We start from the raw sequence: 18756 nt of genomic DNA, 5'->3' as shown, positions 1-18756 counted from the left end.
TACATGGAGGCTGTGAGCTTGTAGATAATTTATCTACATGGAGGCTGTGAGCTTGTAGATCATTTATCTCCATGGAGGCTGTGAGCTTGTAGATCATTTATCTCCATGGAGGCTGTGAGCTTGTAGATCATTTATCTACATGGAGGCTGTGAGCTTGTAGATCATTTATCTCCATGGAGGCTGTGAGCTTGTAGATCATTTATCTCCATGGAGGCTGTGAGCTTGTAGATCATTTATCTACATGGAGGCTGTGAGCTTGTAGATCATTTATCTACATGGAGGCTGTGAGCTTGTAGATCTACATGAAGGCTGTGAGCTTGTAGATCATTTATCTCCATGGAGGCTGTGAGCTTGTAGATCATTTATCTACATGGAGGCTGTGAGCTTGTAGATCATTTATCTACATGGAGGCTGTGAGCTTGTAGATCATTTATCTACATGGAAGCTGTGAGCTTGTAGATCTACATGGAGGCTGTGAGCTTGTATATCTACATGGAGGCGTTGTGAGCTTGTAGATCTACATGGAGGCTGTGAGCTTGTAGATCTACATGGAGGCTGTGGGCTTGTAGATCTACATGGAGGCGTTGTGAGCTTGTAGATCTACATGGAGGCTGTGGGCTTGTAGATCTATGTGGAGGCGTTGTGAACTTGTAGATCTACATGGAGGCGTTGTGAGCTTGTAGATCTACATGGAGGCGTTGTGAGCTTGTAGATCTACATGGAGGCTGTGAGCTTGTAGATCATTTATCTACATGGAGGTGTTGTGAGCTTGTAGATCATTTATCTACATGGAGGCTGTGAGCTTGTAGATCATTTATCTCCATGGAGGCTGTGAGCTTGTAGATCTACATGGAGGCTGTGAGCTTGTAGATCGGCTATTTGAACTATTCAAAAATGTTTTTTCAAAAAAGCAAAGTAATTTAGGGATAAAGGGTTTAGCACGCAATAGAGCCCTCAGTTTTTGATGAAAAAATAAATGGATTTATTATGAACAGGGATGGTAAATAAAATATGTTGAACTACAACTTGTGTCTAAAACTCACACAAATAGTTATACATCATCTGTGAAGTCATGTCAGTCAAATAATATACCATTCCAAATGGTCTACAACTGCCTTCCAAAATGTGTGTGCCCAGGGTAGACAACCTTGTAGATATGCTATTTTTCAATAGCTAAAGTATAACATAATGCTTAAGGGTGCGTTTGGAAATAGCGCATTGTGCAATGCAAACTAATAGGCGAGTGCGCTCCGGTGCGGTATGATCTGAACGCGCCCTAAAACACCAAAAGGGGTTCCCGCCCAGAATGGGTTAATGTGTTTTAAATTCAGAGTGCTATAATATAAGAGATGTGTGAAGTCTGAAGACCCACCTTTTCAGACTCCATCATGGCCCATAGCACTTATCCTACCCCCTTAGATAGCACTTTTAGACTTAGATAGCATTTGAAACAGACTTATAGCATGTCATGTAGACAGCACAATAATTGCATTGTATGTAGTCATAGCACATCATAGAACATATGTATAGCATAGTATAGTATATATGTATAGTTAATATGTATAGCGTCATTATATAGATATGTTCTAGTTACGTTCTTAGCTTACGCATGTTTCTTGATAAATGCATTTTATATATGTGATGTATTCCCATACTTTTGTTCTTGCCTAATGTAAGTCGTTCTGGATTAAGAGCGTCTGCTAAATGCCTAAATTGTAAATTGTTGTGACCAGTGGCTGTAGATTCAACATGGATTATAATGATTCACTAAATAATGTTCATCCTCTCTTTTCTACCAGGAGTCATCAGGAGATGAGCAACAGCGCATGGAGCCAGAAGAGAATGTCCCATTCATTTAGCTTCATACAGACAGGCAGACAGGCAGACAGACAGACAGACAGACAGACAGGCAGACAGACAGACAGACAGACAGACAGACAGACAGTTACATTTGACTGTAACTGATAATACAATATCTCTATGGAGAAAATGAGTGGGAGTTCTGCTTCTGGCATGAGCTCTAGTGACGGAGACGACCCTACTGATGAAAGGTTTGAATTTCTCAATTTAGGAAACCTAAATGCACAAAACCACACCAAACGGCCGGGTCGGGACAAAACCGTTTTTTGAGTGATGCAACTACTGACTATGTGACCACCCATGTGTTCACCTATGTGACTATGTGACCACCCATGTGTTCACCTATGTGACTATGTGACCACCCATGTGTTCACCTATGTGACTATGTGACCACCCATGTGTTCACCTATGTGACTATGTCACTATGAGTACCAATGACTACCAAAAGTGGCGCTGTTGTGGCAGAAACAGAGAGAGAGAGATAGTGATGCACTGCTGCCTGCTAATGAGAGACAGAGAGAGAGAGAGATGGAGGGGGGGGGGGGGGGGGAGTTGCACAACTCAGTTCACACGGGTGTGATTTTTAAGGTAATGAGTTGCATTGGTGTGGTTTAAAAAACCTTTTGTCCCGAACCGACCCTTTGGTGTGGTTTGGACATAAGGGACACATGTCTTCAAAAGCTTTTCTTTTCGGTAAGGTAAAATACATGGAATGTGAATGTAAGTTCCTGGCTTAGCCCCAAAATAAATGCACTCATTGTTTGTAAACAGAAACCTAACTAACTAACTAACTAACGGAAACCTACTGTACGCTTGAATGGTGTGCATGCATGGGCGGTTGAGTTATTAAAATGCTGGCGGACTAACCGTGCCGGGATTCCTTCAAAATAGTAGCTCTGGGGTGCCGGAAAGACATGACTGCTTTTACTCTGAAACTCACAACCCGGAAACAATCCGGAAAAAAAGGTTTGCTTTACTTTGCTAGCTTACATTGCTATCGTTTTAATTTATACGATATATGATCCAAAAAGCGTTCATATTTTGAGGGAGAGACGGATGATGAGCAGAAATGAAGCGCTAGTATATCGATCAGATCAAAACCACGGAGAGCGCCCTGGATTAGGAGAGACGAGGCATAATTCTGCCGCGCTAACAGCTAAATCAACGGTAAGCTAACATGAGTGCACAGTGTAGCATACGGTGGCTGAGGGTCGGACTGAAAAATAAAAAAAAGGAAAAAATGCAGAATATTCTTCTCTCGCCCGGTATCATTGAGGATGCGCTAGTTACAATTGCTCAATTCAACAGACACCTTTTAACCCATTCAGGATTCTAAAAACGCCTTCTCAATCCTGACCTAAGTTTTAAGTGTTTAGAGAGGCACTCGTCTTTATCTCCTTGGACAAATCATTCCATTGCACCGTTTGTACTACATGGAATACAAGCTACTGTTGTGCTAATTACTGTCTGTTATTTACATAGTATTATTTCTAGTAGTATTATTCACTGTCTCTGTTGTTTATGTATTGTTATTTCTGTCTGTGTGATTCCAGAGGTCGTTACCACAGAGCAGAGTCTCCAACTCCCAGCCGTCTGTCTGTGAAGAGTGACTGGTCTAGAGGAAATCCTCCTGACTTCAGTAACGAACCTGGACCTCCTGATAAAAAACACAGGTCTCATTGAAAATGAAGTATAGGCTTGTTTTATCGCTCACCGTTTGCAAGGCCCTTACAGTCTAATACTATACAAACAAAGAATAATAACGTTGTGTCCTCTCTGTCCGATAGTATCTATAGATTATAAATGACTGTGTGTGCAGTTTGTGAATGAAGTGGTGAAGCTGTCTGTCTGTCTGTCTGTCTGTCTGTCTGTCTGTCTGTCTGTCTGTCTGTCTGTCTGTCTGTCTGTCTCTGCCTGCCTGTCTGCCTGCCTGCCTGTCTGCCTGCCTGCCTGCCTGCCTGCCTGCATGTCTGTCTGTCTGTCTGTCTGTCTGTCTGTCTGTTCATTCAATATGATAACTTCTATGCATTCATTCATTCAATATGATAACTTCTATTCATTCATTCAATATGATAACTTCTATTCATTCATTCAATATGATAACTTCTATTCATTCATTCAATATGATAACTTCTATTCATTCATTCATTCAATATGATAACTTCTATTCATTCATTCATTCAATATGATAACTTCTATTCATTCATTCATTCAATATGATAACTTCTATTCATTCATTCATTCATTCATTCATTCAATATGATAACTTCTATTCATTCATTCAATATGATAACTTCTATTCATTCATTCAATATGATAACAGCTAAGTCAACGGTAAGCTAACATGAGTGCACAGTGTAGCATACGGTGGCTGAGGGTCGGACTGAAAAAAAAAAAAAAAAGGAAAAAATGCAGAATATTCTTCTCTCGCCCGGTATCATTGAGGATGCGCTAGTTACAATTGCTCAATTCAACAGACACCTTTTAACCCATTCAGGATTCTAAAAACGCCTTCTCAATCCTGACCTAAGTTTTAAGTGTTTAGAGAGGCACTCGTCTTTATCTCCTTGGACAAATCATTCCATTGCACCGTTTGTACTACATGGAATACAAGCTACTGTTGTGCTAATTACTGTCTGTTATTTACATAGTATTATTTCTAGTGGTATTATTCACTGTCTCTGTTGTTTATGTATTGTTATTTCTGTCTGTGTGATTCCAGAAGTGTCCACCACAGAGCAGAGTCTCCAACTCCCAGCCGTCTGTCTTTGACGAGTGACTGGTCTAGAGGAAATCCTCCTGACTTCAGTAACGAACCTGGACCTCCTGATAAAAAACGCAGGTCTCATTGAAAATGAACTATAGGCTTGTTTTATCGCTCACCGTTTGCAAGGCCCTTACAGTCTAATACTATACAAACAAAGAATAATAACGTTGTGTCCTCTCTGTCCGATAGTATCTATAGATTATAAATGACTGTGTGTGCAGTTTGTGAATGAAGTGGTGAAGCTGTCTGTCTGCCTGTCTGCCTGTCTGCCTGCCTGCCTGCCTGTCTGTCTGTCTGTCTGCCTGCCTGCCTGCCTGCCTGCATGTCTGTCTGTCTGTCTGTCTGTCTGTCTGTTCATTCAATATGATAACTTCTATTCATTCATTCATTCAATATGATAACTTCTATTCATTCATTCAATATGATAACTTCTATTCATTCATTCAATATGATAACTTCTATTCATTCATTCAATATGATAACTTCTATTCATTCATTCATTCAATATGATAACTTCTATTCATTCATTCATTCAATATGATAACTTCTATTCATTAATTCATTCAATATGATAACTTCTATTCATTCATTCATTCAATATGATAACTTCTATTCATTCATTCATTCAATATGATAACTTCTATTCATTCATTCAATATGATAACTTCTATTCATTCATTCAATATGATAACTTCTATTCATTCATTCAATATGATAACTTCTATTCATTCATTCAATATGATAACAGCTAAATCAACGGTAAGCTAACATGAGTGCACAGTGTAGCATACGGTGGCTGAGGGTCGGACTGAAAAATAAAAAAAAGGAAAAAATTCAGAATATTCTTCTCTCGCCCGTTATCATTGAGGATGCGCTAGTTACAATAGCTCAATTCAACAGACACCTTTTAACCCATTCAGGATTCTAAAAACGCCTTCTCAATCCTGACCTAAGTTTTAAGTGTTTAGAGAGGCACTCGTCTTTATCTCCTTGGACAAATCATTCCATTGCACCGTTTGTACTACATGGAATACAAGCTACTGTTGTGCTAATTACTGTCTGTTATTTACTTAGTAGTATTTCTAGTAGTATTATTCACTGTCTCTGTTGTTTATGTATTGTTATTTCTGTCTGTGTGATTCCAGAAGTGTCCACCACAGAGCAGAGTCTCCAACTCCCAGCCGTCTGTCTTTGACGAGTGACTGGTCTATGGGAAATCCTCCTGACTTCAGTAACGAACCTGGACCTCCTGATACACAGTATGTCAACCCTCCTATAAATATATACAACACTATATATATATATATATATATATATATATATACAATATACACTATAATACTATACAATATACACTATAACACTATACAATATACAATATACACTATAACACTATACAATATACACTATAACACTATACAATATACACTATAACACTATACAATTTAAGTCAACTGGACCTCCACACTAGCCTGGTGGAACCACTCCCCCTGCTGGACAACATTTGCATTCTGCCAGGAGGGAGAGTCTGGGATCTCTCAGGCAGAGACTATGTACTCCGGATGAATTATGTCCGGAGCGATATGCGGCCGTATGGGGCCGCTAGAGGCGGGATCAACGCTAGACTTATGATGTATTGAAGCGCTGCCACAGCGCAATGTAAACACAACCTAACTAAAGACTACAACTCTAAATTATTATGGAGATATCAGATTTTTGTCTCGCTGCTTCTGGGTTCATCGTTTCTGCTTGAGAGAGCCCAGATGCAGGCAGGAGGAGGGAACTGGTGAACTCAATACTGCCACCATCTGGCAGAGTCAGGTTACCTCCACACACACAGTATGATAATCCTACAATCCTAATAATCCGTCCTGATTGGCTACGATTGGCTTCTAAAGTTTTCAGGAGTAGCCCGCTTTGTACCCGTTTTGTACAAATCGCCACAACTCCTCAACGCATTGCGGTGAAACTGTGCATGCATATTCCCACTAGGCTGAGGAAGAAATGCCACTTGACAGTTTTTAAATCAGCGTCATGGTGGCGCTACAACAGGCCGCGTCGCGTCACACACACACACACACACACACACACACACACACACACACACACACACACACACACACACATTTATATTACTCCTAAACATTTTGCCAAACATCACACACACTCCTATCCTCCTGGTGGAGACCTGTGCCCAGAAGGGCACCTTTTCTAGTTTACTTTGTCGTTGACGGAGCCTGTGTTTATCGCATCGAAATTAGCAGAACAACAAGCTCACAAAGAGTTGCGTCCTCTACGCACATTGAGCTTGTAGATCTGGTCAATTGTCGGCATATGTCCCGTTCTTAAGACTTAAAATAATATTGGTTTAAGAAGAGGTGCACTATTTTAGCAGACTATAAACTGTAGGTATTATTGTAACCTGTATTCAATGCATGCATGGGCGGTTGAGTAATTAAACTATTAGATTCAGGGTAATATAGTTAAGCAATTAAATGCAACTTTTGCAGGGGAGAACTGGGCTAAATTGCTACTCTGAATTTCTATTTGATGTGAAGAGTGTGGGATTTTAAGATTGGAGTGTGGCTCTTCAAAATAAGAGCTGAACAGGGAAAAATGCTGGCATGAATTACTGTCAATAAATGCTGGCGGACTAACTGTTAAGGAGATAACTGTTACAATAGACTAACTGTTAAGGAGATAACTGTTACAATAGACTAACTGTTAAGGAGATAACTGTTACAATAGACTAACTGTTAAGGAGATAACTGTTACAATAGACTAACTGTTAAGGAGACTGTTACAATTGCTCAATTCAACAGACACCTTTTAACCCATTCAGGATTCTAAAAACGCCTTCTCAATCCTGACCTAAGTTTTAAGTGTTTAGAGGGCACTCGTCTTTATCTCCTTGGACAAATCATTCTATTGCACCGTTTGTACTACATGGAATACAAGCTACTGTTGTGCTAATTACTAAGGCCAAACGGAATATGCAGGTTTTTTTCTGTTTTTCACTCCTTCATGAACATTCTTTAGTACAATTCAAATAACAAATGTGAAATGAAATTACAATGGGTCCAACATGAACATACAAGCCAGTAAGTCAGTCAGCCAGCCAGCCAGTCAGTTAGCCAGTCAGTTATAGCCAGCTAGTCAGTCAGTCAGCCAGCCAGCCACTCAGTCCATTAACCAGCCAGTCAGTTAGCCAGTCAGTTATAGCCAGCTAGTCAGTCAGTCAGTCAGTCAGTCTGCCTGCCTGCCAGCCAGATAGCCAGGGGCCAGCTTGGGGGCTTCCTCAAGAGGAATATCTGCCTCAACCAGAGCCTTTGTAAAATCCAACACAAACTTCTTCCTCTCAGCAGTACATGGGTCTTGGAGAGGCAGGCAGCCATGGTTTCAGTCCTAGATCGTACTGCAAAACAAAGACAATGTGTTAAAACCCTAGCATCCCTATTCTGAGGGTAACATTAGTCGAAAATAGCAGATCTACAAGTTCCCAAACGATGCCTCATGCTGCGACTAAGTGGGCGTCTAAAAATACTGAACATGAATCCAACACAACACTGCACTGTTTGACATGGTGCTGTCAAACAAATCTATGAAGGCACTAGGGAGGGCACCAAACAGAGTGGGCACTAGGGAACGGTGGGCAGACTGGGCACCAGGGATAGGTGGGCACCAAACAGAGTGGGCACTAGGGAACGGTGGGCAGACTGGGCACCAGGGATAGGTGGGCACCAAAACAGAGTGGGCACTAGGGAACGGTGGGCAGACTGGGCACCAGGGATAGGTGGGCACCAAAACAGAGTGGGCACCAGGGAACGGTGGGCAGACTGGGCACCAGGGATAGGTGGGCACCAAAACAGAGTGGGCACTAGGGAACGGTGGGCAGACTGGGCACTTTAGGTAATCCATGGGTGTTGGCAAACAACACGGGCCCCCCATCCGAATAAAAGTAATTGAATGACGACGAAGTCACTCAGCAGTCAGCTCCTCTGCAGTAAATCCGACAGGACTTCCGACAGCTTTTGATAAAGTTATATTAAATATTCTCGTCCATAGCCTCCAGACCAACTCACAACATATTAGTCAGCAGTAGAGAATGAGGGGAGGAGGGGCGGGATGCATCCACTGGTTAATATTACGATGGCCTGGGTAAAGTAAACTACAACATGAACGTGTTCAAATTCCGCGCTAATTCCGCAGAGTTTTTGTCGGAACACCGCGGCCGCGTATTCCGTTCGGGCCTGCTAATTACTGTCTGTTATTTACTTAGTATTATTTCTAGTAGTATTATTCACTGTCTCTGTTGTTTATGTATTGTTATTTCTGTCTGTGTGATTCCAGAAGTGTCCACCACAGAGCAGAGTCTCCAACTCCCAGCCTTCTGTCTGTGAAGAGTGACTGGGATAACCCCTACAGGGGTCCTAGCTTCAGTAATGAACCTGGACCTCCTGATACACAGTATGTCAACCCTCCTATAAATATATACAACACTATAACACTGTAACACTATACAATATACACTATAACACTATACAATATACACTATAACACTATACAATATACACTATAACACTATACAATATACACACTATAACAATATACAATATACACTATAACACTATACAATATACACTATAACACTATACAATTTAAGTCAACTGGACCTCCACACTAGCCTGGTGGAACCACTCCCCCTGCTGGACAACATTTGCATTCTGCCAGGAGAGAGTGTCTGGGATCTCTCAGGCAGAGACTATGTACTCCGGATGAATTATGTCCGGAGCAATATGCGGCCGTACGGGGCCGCTAGAGGCGGGATCAACGCTAGACTTATGACGTATTGAAGCGCTGCCACAGCGCAATGTAAACACAACCTAACTAAAGACTACAACTCTAAATTATTATGGAGATATCAGATTTTTGTCTCGCTGCTTCTGGGTTCATCGTTTCTGCTTGAGAGAGCCCAGATGCAGGCAGGAGGAGGGAACTGGTGAACTCAATACTGCCGCCATCTGGCAGAGTCAGGTTACCTCCACACACAGTATGTCAATCCTCCAATCCTAATAATCCGTCCTGATTGGCTACGATTGGCTTCTAACGTTTTCAGGAGTAGCCTGCTTTGTACCCGTTTTGTACAAATCGCCACAACTCCTCAACGCAGCGTCCGATTGCGGTGAAACTGTGCATGCATATTCCCACTAGGCTGAGGAAGAAATGCCACTTGACAGTTTTCAAATCAGCGTCATGGTGGCGCTACAACAGGCCGCGTCACACACACACACACACACACCGCCAGTCAGCCAGTCAGTCCATTAGCCAGTCAGTCAGTCAGTCAGTCAGCCAGTCAGTCCATTAGCCAGCCAGCCAGCCAGCCAGTCCGTTAGCCAGTCAGTCAGTCAGTCAGCCAGCCAGCCAGTAAGTCCATTATCCAGTCAGTCAGTCAGCCAGCCAGCCAGTCAGTTAGCCAGTCAGTTATAGTCAGTCAGTCAGTCAGTCAGTCAGTCAGTCAGTCAGTCAGCCAGCCAGCCAGTCAGTTAGTTAGCCAGTCAGTTATAGCCAGCTAATCAGTCAGTCAGGCAGTCAGTCAGTCAGTCAGTCAGTCAGTCAGTCAGTCAGTCAGTCAGTCAGTCAGTCAGTCAGTCTGCCTGCCTGCCTGCCTGCCAGATAGCCAGGGGCCAGCTTGGGGGCTTCCTCAAGAGGAATATCTGCCTCAACCAGAGCCTTTGTAAAATCCAACACAAACTTCTTCCTCTCAGCAGTACATGGGTCTTGGAGAGGCAGGCAGCCATGGTTTCAGTCCTAGATCGTACTGCAAAACAAAGACAATGTGTTAAAACCCTAGCATCCCTATTCTGAGGGTAACATTAGTCGAAAATAGCAGATCTACAAGTTCCCAAACGATGCCTCATGCTGCGACTAAGTGGGCGTCTAAAAATACTGAACATGAATCCAACACAACACTGCACTGTTTGACATGGTGCTGTCAAACAAATCTATGAAGGCACTAGGGAGGGCACCAAACAGAGTGGGCACTAGGGAACGGTGGGCAGACTGGGCACCAGGGATAGGTGGGCACCAAACAGAGTGGGCACTAGGGAACGGTGGGCAGACTGGGCACCAGGGATAGGTGGGCACCAAAACAGAGTGGGCACTAGGGAACGGTGGGCAGACTGGGCACTTTAGGTAATCCATGGGTGTTGGCAAACAACACGGGGCCCCCCATCCGAATAAAAGTAATTGAATGACGACGAAGTCACTCAGCAGTCAGCTCCTCTGCAGTAAATCCGACAGGACTTCCGACAGCTTTTGATAAAGTTATATTAAATATTCTCGTCCATAGCCTCCAGACCAACTCACAACATATTAGTCAGCAGTAGAGAATGAGGGGAGGAGGGGCGGGATGCATCCACTGGTTAATATTACGATGGCCTGGGTAAAGTAAACTACAACATGAACGTGTTCAAATTCCGCGCTAATTCCGCAGAGTTTTTGTCGGAACACCGCGGCCGCGTATTCCGTTCGGGCCTGCTAATTACTGTCTGTTATTTACATAGTATTATTTCTAGTAGTATTATTCACTGTCTCTGTTGTTTATGTATTGTTATTTCTGTCTGTGTGATTCCAGAAGTGTCCACCACAGAGCAGAGTCTCCAACTCCCAGCCTTCTGTCTGTGAAGAGTGACTGGGCTAACCCCTACAGGGGTCCTAGCTTCAGTAATGAACCTGGACCTCCTGATACACAGTATGTCAACCCTCCTATAAATATATACAACACTATAACACTGTAACACTATACAATATACACTATAACACTATATAATATACACTATAACACTATACAATATACACTATAACACTATACAATATACACACTATAACAATATACAATATACACTATAACACTATACAATATACACTATAACACTATACAATTTAAGTCAACTGGACCTCCACACTAGCCTGGTGGAACCACTCCCCCTGCTGGACAACATTTGCATTCTGCCCGGAGGGAGAGTCTGGGATCTCTCAGGCAGCCAGAGACGATGTACTCCGGATGAATTCTGTCCGGAGCGATATGCGGCCGTATGGGGCCGCTAGAGGCGGGATCAACGCTAGACTTATGATGTATTGAAGCGCTGCCACAGCGCAATGTAAACACAACCTAACTAAAGACTACAACTCTAAATTATTATGGAGATATCTGATTTTTGTCTCGCTGCTTCTGGGTTCATCGTTTCTGCTTGAGAGAGCCCAGATGCAGGCAGGAGGAGGGAACTGGTGAACTCAATACTGCCGCCATCTGGCAGAGTCAGGTTACCTCCACACACAGTATGTCAATCCTCCAATCCTAATAATCCGTCCTGATTGGCTACGATTGGCTTCTAACGTTTTCAGGAGTAGCCTGCTTTGTACCCGTTTTGTACAAATCGCCACAACTCCTCAACGCAGCGTCCGATTGCGGTGAAACTGTGCATGCATATTCCCACTAGGCTGAGGAAGAAATGCCACTTGACAGTTTTCAAATCAGCGTCATGGTGGCGCTACAACAGGCCGCGTCACACACACACACACACACACCGCCAGTCAGCCAGTCAGTCCATTAGCCAGTCAGTCAGTCAGTCAGTCAGCCAGTCAGTCCATTAGCCAGCCAGCCAGTCCGTTAGCCAGTCAGTCAGTCAGTCAGCCAGCCAGCCAGCCAGTAAGTCCATTATCCAGTCAGTCAGTCAGCCAGCCAGCCAGTCAGTTAGCCAGTCAGTTATAGTCAGTCAGTCAGTCAGTCAGTCAGTCAGTCAGTCAGCCAGCCAGCCAGCCAGTCAGTTAGTTAGCCAGTCAGTTATAGTCAGTCAGTCAGTCAGTCAGGCAGTCAGTCAGTCAGTCAGTCAGTCAGTCAGTCAGTCAGTCAGTCAGTCAGTCTGCCTGCCTGCCAGCCAGATAGCCAGATAGCCAGGGGCCAGCTTGGGGGCTTCCTCAAGAGGAATATCTGCCTCAACCAGAGCCTTTGTAAAATCCAACACAAACTTCTTCCTCTCAGCAGTACATGGGTCTTGGAGAGGCAGGCAGCCATGGTTTCAGTCCTAGATCGTACTGCAAAACAAAGACAATGTGTTAAAACCCTAGCATCCCTATTCTGAGGGTAACATTAGTCGAAAATAGCAGATCTACAAGTTCCCAAACGATGCCTCATGCTGCGACTAAGTGGGCGTCTAAAAATACTGAACATGAATCCAACACAACACTGCACTGTTTGACATGGTGCTGTCAAACAAATCTATGAAGGCACTAGGGAGGGCATCAAAACAGAGTGGGCACTAGGGAACGGTGGGCAGACTGGGCACCAGGGATAGGTGGGCACCAAAACAGAGTGGGCACTAGGGAACGGTGGGCAGACTGGGCACCAGGGATAGGTGGGCACCAAAACAGAGTGGGCACCAGGGAACGGTGGGCAGACTGGGCACCAGGGATAGGTGGGCACCAGGGAAGATTATCTCTCTCACACACTCTCCAAACACTCTCTCTCTCTCGCACACACGCACGCACGCTCTCTCCAAACACACACGCGCTGTCGCGCACACACACACACACACACACACACACCTTCGCTCTCTCTCGCACGCACGTAGCATGCAGTCTCTCCAAACATACACACGTTCACTCTCTCTCAGCTCACGGAGCGATCGCCACGCTGCCACATTTCTTTTTAATTTAGTTCAGCATGTTAACCAAACCAGCTAGCAAATACAATAGTAGGCTAGCCTAAATGTAAATGCTACTTACCCAAAGTTCCCAAACCACTCGGACTCCTGTTGCTTCAGAATGCTCGACATTTCTTTAGGTAATCCATGGGTGTTGGCAAACAACACGGGCCCCCCATCCGAATAAAAGTAATTGAATGACGACGAAGTCACTCAGCAGTCAGCTCCTCTGCAGTAAATCCGACAGGACTTCCGACAGCTTTTGATAAAGTTATATTAAATATTCTCGTCCATAGCCTCCAGACCAACTCACAACATATTAGTCAGCAGTAGAGAATGAGGGGAGGAGGGGCGGGATGCATCCACTGGTTAATATTACGATGGCCTGGGTAAAGTAAACTACAACATGAACGTGTTCAAATTCCGCGCTAATTCCGCAGAGTTTTTGTCGGAACACCGCGGCCGCGTATTCCGTTCGGGCCTGCTAATTACTGTCTGTTATTTACTTAGTATTATTTCTAGTAGTATTATTCACTGTCTGTTGTTTATGTATTGTTATTTCTGTCTGTGTGATTCCAGAAGTGTCCACCACAGAGCAGAGTCTCCAACTCCCAGCCTTCTGTCTGTGAAGAGTGACTGGGATAACCCCTACAGGGGTCCTAGCTTCAGTAATGAACCTGGACCTCCTGATACACAGTATGTCAACCCTCCTATAAATATATACAACACTATAACACTATAACACTATACAATATACACTATAACACTATACAATATACACTATAACACTATACAATATACACTATAACACTATACAATTTAAGTCAACTGGACCTCCACACTAGCCTGGTGGAACCACTCCCCCTGCTGGACAACATTTGCATTCTGCCAGGAGAGAGTGTCTGGGATCTCTCAGGCAGAGACAATGGGCCTCATGCGCCAACCGTTCTTAAGAAGTTCTTAAGAGGACATTTGTTCTTAGACCCACTTAGGAAGTTTTTAAGAAGGTTTTGGGATCCCTCAATCTTTTCTTAGCTGTGATTTGTTCGTAGGTAAGAACATAATCTACGCACACTGTGGAGTAGGGTTTAATGCCGGGATCCCGGGATTTCGGGCCTCCCGGGAATAGGGCACGAGATTTCCCGCCCGGAAATTTCTTCGGGACCCGTTGTCCCGGAGTTTTTTTTTTTCTTGTAGGGAAATTACACTAAAGGAGTTTTCACACAGTGCGCGTTCTTTCCCCTTATCTATGAGATAATAATGTCCAATCTGAACCCTCCCATAATTTTCAAACATGTTTGATGATATTTATATGGAATTATGGATTACACTCGAGGGCTGCAACTGCAAGCCTGCAACGGGAACTGGAGCCAGCGGGACCCAACGTAAATGTTGGCGGCGCTGGCGGTATTTAAATAGCCTACCTGCGGGCGGGCAGGCACGGCCGCCGGCCGGTCAAGATGAAATCAGTGGGACCCCGCGAATCCTGCATCCTCCCGCAATTAATCAGATAGGGCCTACAGAGTTTATATACACTTTAGCAAAATATGAATGTCTGACAGACATCTTCAGGCACGCTCCCAAAGCTGCTGCACCTGTCAATCATTAGCCTAATCAGTCACTCTGTGAGAATTGTGTGTATTACGGACGGAGCGAGGAGTTTCCTTTCCCTGTGATGGACATTGTCACTTCTAAACCCCTTTTTGCTTTTGCCTGCATGTGTACAGCAATAACGTGAAACGGAACACAAACAAAGATGAGTAGGCTACAATTTGTTTTATAATAACCACCAGCACGCAGCGTCTCTCTCTCTCTCTCTCTCTCTCTCTCTCTCTCTCTCTCTCTCTCTCTCTCTCTCTCTCTCTCTCTCTCTCTGCTCTCTCTCTCTCTCTCTCTCTCTCTGCCTCTCTCTCTCTCTCTCTCTCCCCCCCTCTCTCTCTCTCTCTCTCTCTCTCTCTCTCTCTCTCTCTCTCTCTCTCTCTCTCTCCCCCCTCTCTCTCTCTCTCTCTCTCTCTCTCTCTCTCTCTCTCTCTCTCTCTCTCTAATAATCAGTGTGCTGTGCACTGGACGTGCTGGCTAATTTAACACCCAATCGGACTTTTCATAAAGTACAAAGCGGGATGATCACATTCTCTGCAGCGGAGAAGGGGACCCACTGCATGCTCAAAGGGTGAAAGACCATGGCTAAGGTATCTATGTGAAAGACGTGAGGTCGTTTTTTCCCCGTGCTTCGACAGTCACATTAGTGCAAACTCCTGTGTCCCTTTTTCTGAATAGCGTAGTAGGCCTATAACATTATTAATATTTTAATTTAATACTTTTATTGTAGGCTATATGTTCATATTTCGTTCAAATAAAACGTTTTAAACCAAAAAATATCACTATTCTATTGAACATATGAAGTATCTATACATATAAATGCATTTTGGTGGGCACTTTTTTTCTTTTTTTTCTGACGGGAATTCCCGCGGGAGCCCGGGAAAAGGTCCGCAAATTCCCGGGGAATTAAAATGAGCCAAATCCGGGAAAATATTAAACCCTACTGTGGAGCACTCTTAGGGTGCCCTTTTCATTCTTAAGTGCAATCTGAAAACATAAAGGAAAAACAGCGCCATCTGCATGATGCTCAAAGTTTGGTCTGAGGACCTCAAGGGGTCCTTGGGGGAGTTCCAGGCAGTCCACAGCAAAATATGGAACATTTTACCACTTTAATCCCATTTTATACTTGAAAATAGCTACAAGCTCACAAACGCGTCCCATTACTGCCCATTTTTAGCTTGTAGATCGGCTATTTTCGAAACATTTTGATAAATGTTCAAAACATTACCCTAGCAGAAAATATTTTCATATGGGGGTCTGCAGAATGCATGTCAATTTGGGGGTCCTTGACATGAAAATGTTTGAGAACCACTGGTTTAGTGTTCACAACCCCCCCCCCCCCCCCAATCACCCCCCCCCCCCAAGTTGACTATTGTGAGATAAATAATAAAATACATTCAAGAATATTGAAAATATTGAAATATTGAAAATAGCATCCCTATTCTGAGGGTAACATTAGTCGAAAATAGCAGATCTACAAGTTCCCAAACGATGCCTCATGCTGCGACTAAGTGGGCGTCTAAAAATACTGAACATGAATCCAACACAACACTGCACTGTTTGACATGGTGCTGTCAAACAAATCTATGAAGGCACTAGGGAGGGCACCAAACAGAGTGGGCACTAGGGAACGGTGTGCAGACTGGGCACCAGGGATAGGTGGGCACCAAACAGAGTGGGCACTAGGGAACGGTGGGCAGACTGGGCACCAGGGATAGGTGGGCACCAAAACAGAGTGGGCACTAGGGAACGGTGGGCAGACTGGGCACCAGGGATAGGTGGGCATCAAAACAGAGTGGGCACTAGGGAACGGTGGGCAGACTGGGCACCAGGGATAGGTGGGCACCAAACAGAGTGGGCACTAGTCTGTTATTTACTTAGTATTATTTCTAGTAGTATTATTCACTCTCTGTTGTTTATGTATTGTTATTTCTGTCTGTGTGATTCCAGAAGTGTCCACCACAGAGCAGAGTCTCCAACTCCCAGCCTTCTGTCTGTGAAGAGTGACTGGGATAACCCCTACAGGGGTCCTAGCTTCAGTAACGAACCTGGACCTCCTGATACACAGTATGTCAACCCTCCTATAAATATATACAACACAATAACACTGTAACACTATACAATATACACTATAACACTATACAATATACACTATAACACTATACAATATACACTATAACACTATACAATATACACACTATAACAATATACAATATACACTATAACACTATACAATATACACTATAACACTATACAATTTAAGTCAACTGGACCTCCACACTAGCCTGGTGGAACCACTCCCCCTGCTGGACAACATTTGCATTCTGCCAGGAGAGAGTGTCTGGGATCTCTCAGGCAGAGACTATGTACTCCGGATGAATTATGTCCGGAGCAATATGCGGCCGTACGGGGCCGCTAGAGGCGGGATCAACGCTAGACTTATGACGTATTGAAGCGCTGCCACAGCGCAATGTAAACACAACCTAACTAAAGACTACAACTCTAAATTATTATGGAGATATCAGATTTTTGTCTCGCTGCTTCTGGGTTCATCGTTTCTGCTTGAGAGAGCCCAGATGCAGGCAGGAGGAGGGAACTGGTGAACTCAATACTGCCGCCATCTGGCAGAGTCAGGTTACCTCCACACACAGTATGTCAATCCTCCAATCCTAATAATCCGTCCTGATTGGCTACGATTGGCTTCTAACGTTTTCAGGAGTAGCCTGCTTTGTACCCGTTTTGTACAAATCGCCACAACTCCTCAACGCAGCGTCCGATTGCGGTGAAACTGTGCATGCATATTCCCACTAGGCTGAGGAAGAAATGCCACTTGACAGTTTTCAAATCAGCGTCATGGTGGCGCTACAACAGGCCGCGTCACACACACACACACACACACACCGCCAGTCAGCCAGTCAGTCCATTAGCCAGTCAGTCAGTCAGTCAGTCAGCCAGTCAGTCCATTAGCCAGCCAGCCAGCCAGCCAGTCCGTTAGCCAGTCAGTCAGTCAGTCAGCCAGCCAGCCAGCCAGTAAGTCCATTATCCAGTCAGTCAGTCAGCCAGCCAGCCAGTCAGTTAGCCAGTCAGTTATAGTCAGTCAGTCAGTCAGTCAGTCAGTCAGTCAGCCAGCCAGCCAGTCAGTTAGTTAGCCAGTCAGTTATAGCCAGCTAATCAGTCAGTCAGGCAGTCAGTCAGTCAGTCAGTCAGTCAGTCTGCCTGCCTGCCTGCCTGCCTGCCAGATAGCCAGGGGCCAGCTTGGGGGCTTCCTCAAGAGGAATATCTGCCTCAACCAGAGCCTTTGTAAAATCCAACACAAACTTCTTCCTCTCAGCAGTACATGGGTCTTGGAGAGGCAGGCAGCCATGGTTTCAGTCCTAGATCGTACTGCAAAACAAAGACAATGTGTTAAAACCCTAGCATCCCTATTCTGAGGGTAACATTAGTCGAAAATAGCAGATCTACAAGTTCCCAAACGATGCCTCATGCTGCGACTAAGTGGGCGTCTAAAAATACTGAACATGAATCCAACACAACACTGCACTGTTTGACATGGTGCTGTCAAACAAATCTATGAAGGCACTAGGGAGGGCACCAAACAGAGTGGGCACTAGGGAACGGTGGGCAGACTGGGCACCAGGGATAGGTGGGCACCAAACAGAGTGGGCACTAGGGAACGGTGGGCAGACTGGGCACCAGGGATAGGTGGGCACCAAAACAGAGTGGGCACTAGGGAACGGTGGGCAGACTGGGCACCAGGGATAGGTGGGCACCAAAACAGAGTGGGCACTAGGGAACGGTGGGCAGACTGGGCACTTTAGGTAATCCATG

General features: G+C 44.4%; 1 protein-coding gene across 1 annotated transcript in view; it reads left to right on the top strand.

The window, feature by feature from the left end:
* The window catches only part of LOC306918128 (uncharacterized protein), a 56776-nt gene that overhangs the window by 20134 nt on the left and 17886 nt on the right, over positions 1-18756 (top strand). Inside the window, exons 4-11 of the mRNA XM_079531010.1 lie at positions 1800-2051; positions 3414-3533; positions 4583-4702; positions 5773-5886; positions 8978-9094; positions 11262-11378; positions 13909-14025; positions 16879-16995. Coding sequence (XP_079387136.1) covers positions 1981-2051; positions 3414-3533; positions 4583-4702; positions 5773-5886; positions 8978-9094; positions 11262-11378; positions 13909-14025; positions 16879-16995 — 893 coding nt within the window. The 5' untranslated portion in view covers positions 1800-1980. The remainder of the gene's footprint in view (positions 1-1799; positions 2052-3413; positions 3534-4582; positions 4703-5772; positions 5887-8977; positions 9095-11261; positions 11379-13908; positions 14026-16878; positions 16996-18756) is intronic.

This window comes from Electrona antarctica (assembly GCF_951216825.1).
Source record: "Electrona antarctica genome assembly, contig: scaffold_354, whole genome shotgun sequence".
In the NCBI taxonomy this organism is placed as follows: Eukaryota; Metazoa; Chordata; class Actinopteri; order Myctophiformes; family Myctophidae; genus Electrona; species Electrona antarctica.
This window is presented reverse-complemented; position numbering and strand designations above follow the sequence as displayed.